This window comes from Andrena cerasifolii, unplaced genomic scaffold, assembly GCF_050908995.1.
Source record: "Andrena cerasifolii isolate SP2316 unplaced genomic scaffold, iyAndCera1_principal scaffold0022, whole genome shotgun sequence".
NCBI classification, from domain to species: Eukaryota; Metazoa; Arthropoda; class Insecta; order Hymenoptera; family Andrenidae; genus Andrena; species Andrena cerasifolii.
The window spans coordinates 137501-142636 of NW_027484915.1; the positions used below are offsets into that span (position 1 = coordinate 137501).

Here is a 5136-nt window from a genome sequence, read left to right on the forward strand (position 1 = left end):
GGTACGAGTCAGCCGCCTAACCAACTCCCCCAAACGCCGTCTCTGACATTAGTCTTTTCCGAATGGTACATATAGCGAAACCAACGGAGCGTCACATATGTGACACACACACACACACACACACACAACGTCGACGTATAATAATTTATTTTTATGAGAAATTTTATCAGAAATTGTTTCGAACGATGTCGGGAAAGATCGGCGTTTCTCGACACCGCGTCTTCGAGGGAAAGAGATGGAGCATTACTTTAAAGTCAAAATTCTAGGAGGGAAAGAGACACCATTACATAGGGGATAGAATCGCATGCATTCTAAAGCTAACAGTATTTCAAAGCGTTCCGATTTAACGTCGCTGCGTATCGCGCGATCTCGCGTAATTCGACTCCTCTGGAGCAGCCGTGCAGGGTGATGTCACTTGGCGGCGCGAAGAATGAAATGTAACACAGAAACGCGGAATCTTAAAATTAGATGGCGGGGAGGATGATGGGTGAATGCAATGGAGAAATAATATAGGTTTAAGATATATATTGTTACAAATCATAAAAGAATATAATTTAATATTTTTTACTACGAGCATCATGCACAATATGATTGATTGCACATGCTAACAATTCACAATCAATCAATGAATGCTGTTCGAAGTGTTCGCTTTCAGAAATTAATTTTACATAATCTGTTGGCGCGGTAGCGCTACGTAGAACGTCTACGAAAGTGGCATATTTACTGCTTACAGAGTACATATTTTCAGTTAGCCACGTATACATATGTTCAATGCAATGATTGTACGCGAATAATTTACACATCGTGGCTTCAGTCATATATATGACAACGCGATTATCGGTGATTTTAATAAGTTGATCATCATGCATACGCGTGAACTCTAGTCGTAAATGATCAATTATAATGTGAGTTTGGGGCGATGTTGCGTTGCTGCGTAATCGTTGGAGTATGTCCACCTCGTTTTGTAGCAGGAGCTTCCACGTAGACATTGAAAAGCTTAACTCGCTGCCTTTATTGTCGGCTATGGTGATCTCAACGTGACACAAATCCATACCAATGCGAATTCCTATAGTTAGACGTTTATAAGCTGTTGCAGTCAGTGGATAATCACGCCCCAGGATCCGTACGATTGATGGTTTCGATGTTTTCATCGTTTTTAGCGATACGGATCCAGAACTGTAAGAAACAAGTACATGATATTGATACTTCGGTCGTTTTGCGTTTACAGTGAATGAAGTAAATGAAAAGTGTATAGTAACGTGTACATACCTCATATTGGATTGTTGATGATGATGTAGTTGTTGCTGCTGTTGTTCACATTTATTTGGAAACCCACCATCGTTGCCGGCTGCGCAGGATGAATCGTTTAAGCTGTGTTTGTACATTTTGATGTGCACTATATTTTTTTACGGAGTACCGTCTGTTCCGTCAAAGTCACTGAGGCTACTGAGCGATTGATGGAATAGCGTCCAAGAGCTCGGCTTAAATAGAGGAGCAATTGCCTCCCCCACCACAGCATTTTATTTTAAAGCTACCAATTTTTCCATAATGTTTTCCAATCTTAACATCGCAGCATATCGCGCGATTGTATGTAATTTGAGCCCCACCTTCAAGGATAAAAGTCTCGACACGTGTTGAATGTAATATAATATCTGTGAAAGCGTCGAATCTTAGAATTATGCGGCGTCAGCAGAAACTGTGTCGGATGATTTTGCGCGCTAATTCGTCATACGCGCGAATCATAGAAATAATTATGCTGTATCGGTAGAAACCGCACAGAACCATGCTGGGACGGATCGTCGTTTTTGCACGCGGTGCATTCGAGGGAGGGGGTACGCCAAAAGAGTTAGGCAGAGATACCAAACCATGGTATCAGTCTTAAAAAGCGCACTCTAAACTGCACAAAGCCTCAAATCGTTGCAACGTGTTGCGAGGAAAAGACATATTTCATTTACAACCATGGGAGAATTCGCGCAAGTAGAACGCCAATTGTTGGATCAATCTGCGCGATTGATTTCACAGGAAGAATACCTCGCGTGGGAAGAACGGTGCAACGAGTGCATCGAATCGTTGGAAGAACACAGCCGAGTGAAACGCCCGCGATTATCGATCGGTGTTCAGCAATCGCTGGTTGCTCGAATCGCTCATCTCGAAGGACTAAAATATTCGTTGCGCGGACGTTTCGTGCATGAAGGTGCTGGACATTCGAGCACAGGACTTTTGTGGCGCGAAATAGACACTGCGTTCGATACCCGCGTATTAACCGGTGCAGTGTTAAATTCGAACTATATCGAGCCGCGCAACTTCCTCGAGGATGCGGGGACCATTGTGCTGGAGTATGTACGAGGCGCCTTGAGGAAACATCAGAACCTCAAAGTGAACACTGTGTTCAACGGCGAATTTGTGGCGGGGGACAAACATGCTTGCAAAAGCATCAATACCCGGAACTGCGAACTCTTCGGTACATGTGATCTACAGGAGTGGTACCAACGATGCGTCATCGAACCCACCCTGGCATCGTTGGAAGAGTTTCAGGAACGCGATAGTGGATGGGCATTGATGAGGATTCTCAACCTAACCGTCAACGTTAATAAGTACAATCCGCTGCGCGCAGGGTGCCACTTCAAGTTGCCACGGGAAATATTGATGAAGAAAGCGACAATTAGCGTGCGATCCGAGGATAACGCCTGCTTCGCGCGGGCAGTGGTCGCAGCTCTCCATCCCGCCGAAAGAAACCCTCATCGACCAAGTTCATATCCACATTATACATTGGTGCTAAATCTCCAAGACATTGAGTTCCCAATGTCCCTAGAGCAGCTTGGGAAGTTTGAGCGGCAGAACGGCATCTCCGTCAACGTGTACACCTTCGGGATGGAGAAAGGATCGACGGTCTTTCCGCTGCGTCTCACCAGCCAAAAGAGGGATCGACACGTCAATCTGCTCTACACGCCGAATCATGAGCACGGCGATGTAGGGCACTTTGTGCTGATCAAGGACTTATCCCGACTGGTGAGCATGCAGTTGAGCAGGCACAGAGAAAAAAAATTCATCTGCGATCGGTATGTACATAAACTTATGAAACGTTGAAAAATATCGTTGAAAAAAATTAAATAAAAAAATTTTTGATTTTTTGCAGATGCATGCACTACTTTGGATCTGCCGAGAAGTTGGAGGCCCATTCGCTGGACTGCGGGCAAATGAATGATTGCGCCATCCTGTTGCCCAGCGTAGGAAACAATCTGCTCAAATTCAGCAACCACTGTATGAAGGAGCGGCTCCCCTTCGTGGTGTACGCCGATCTTGAGTGCATCATTGAAAAAACAGAGGACAATCACCGAATGGGTGAAATGGATAGTAAATTGCGCGCGTATCAACACCATAAAGTGCACAGCATTGCATATTATATGCATTGCTCGTACGATACATCACTGTCGACGTATCGATGTCGCCGCGACGCGGATTGTGTTTCATGGTTCGTCAACGAACTGGAAAATTTTGCAAACTTCGCCAAACCCATTCTGACCAACAATGTTCCCATGCTTGATTTAACTCCCGAACAATGGGCGACATTTCGCGATGCAACACACTGTCATATTTGCGAAGAACCATTCAAGGCTGAAGATGTACGAGTTCGCGATCATTGCCATCTATCCGGACGCTTTAGAGGCCCAGCACATTCGGAGTGCAATTTAAATTATAAAAATGCGTTTTACATCCCCATAGTTTTCCATAATTTATCCGGCTACGATTCGCATTTCATTATCGAGGAAATAGCTACCGCTTTCGAAGGCAGCATTGACGTATTACCCATAACGAAAGAAAAGTACATTTCATTCACAAAAAATGTTGAAGATACGGCTGACTCAGACTCGCGAAAATGTATTAAATTGCGATTCATCGATTCATACAAATTTCTCAATACCAGTCTCAACAAATTAGCATCTTTTCTTAGCGCGGATAAATTAAAAATTTTACGATCCGAATTTGAAACATTATCCATCGAAGATTTCAATTTATTGACGTGAAAGGGTGTATTTCCATACGAATACCTTGATTGTGCGAACAAGCTGCAGGATCCATGCTTACCACCGCGCGAGTCATTCTACAGTTCGTTAACGGGTGAGACTGTATCCAAGAGCGATTACGCGCACGCCGAGATTGTCTGGCAGCGTTTCAGGATTAGAACTTTGGGCGAATACAGCGACTTGTATTTGAAAACAGATGTCTTGTTATTGGCAGATATTTTTGAAAATTTTCGCGAAAGTTGTATCAAGAGTTACGGATCAGATTCAGCGCATTATTATACTTTACCTGGCTTTACGTGGGATGCCATGCTAAAACATACCAAAATTACATTCGAATTGCTCACAGACATTGATATGGTCATGTTTATCGAACGCGGTATACGTGGCGGTTTAAGCCAATGTTCCGGAAGATACGCACACGCCAATAACAAGTACATGTCATCTTACAACCCATCGGAACAGTCATCGTACTTGATGTACTTTGACGTGAACAACTTGTACGGATGGGCAATGTGTCAGCCCCTACCATACGCCAAATTTCAATGGGTCGAAGATGTCGCAAATTTTGACGTGTCTTCGATCGCTGTCGATTCGCCCACGGGATACATTCTCGAGGTAGATCTGGAATATCCGCAACGTCTGCACGACGCTCACGCCGATCTACCGTTCTGCCCGACGCGTGCCAAACCACCTGGCAGCAGACAGGACAAGTTACTCGCGACGGTATACGATAAGCAGCGTTACGTTATCCATTATCGCAACCTGCAGCAGTGCACGAGTCACGGTCTTCGTATTACAAAGATACACCGCGCGCTTCAATTCGCTCAATCTCCCTGGCTCCGCGATTACATCGAACTCAATACACGGTTTAGAACATGCGCGACAAACGACTTTGAAAAAAATTTGTACAAATTGATGAACAACGCAGTATTCGGTAAAACTATGGAAAATGTGCGAAATCAGGTGGACGTAAAACTTTTAACACATTGGGAAGGGCGATATGGCGCGGAGGCAATGATCGCGAAACCGAATTTCCACAGCAGAAGTGTTTTTTCGGAAAATTTAATAGCTGTTGAATTGCGAAAACTCGAGGTGAAATTCAACAAACCGA

At 44.3% G+C, this 5136-nt stretch overlaps 1 protein-coding gene across 1 annotated transcript; it reads left to right on the top strand.

Moving 5' to 3' along the window:
* Positions 1–1912: 1912 nt before the first annotated feature.
* LOC143378007 (uncharacterized) lies at positions 1913–3924 on the top strand (the record flags this gene model as incomplete). The annotated part of the gene is made up of 2 exons (XM_076829884.1): positions 1913–3059; positions 3137–3924. Coding segments are annotated over exons 1-2 (1888 nt in total), but the record flags the coding sequence as incomplete, so codon positions are not given.
* Positions 3925–5136: the final 1212 nt, after the last annotated feature.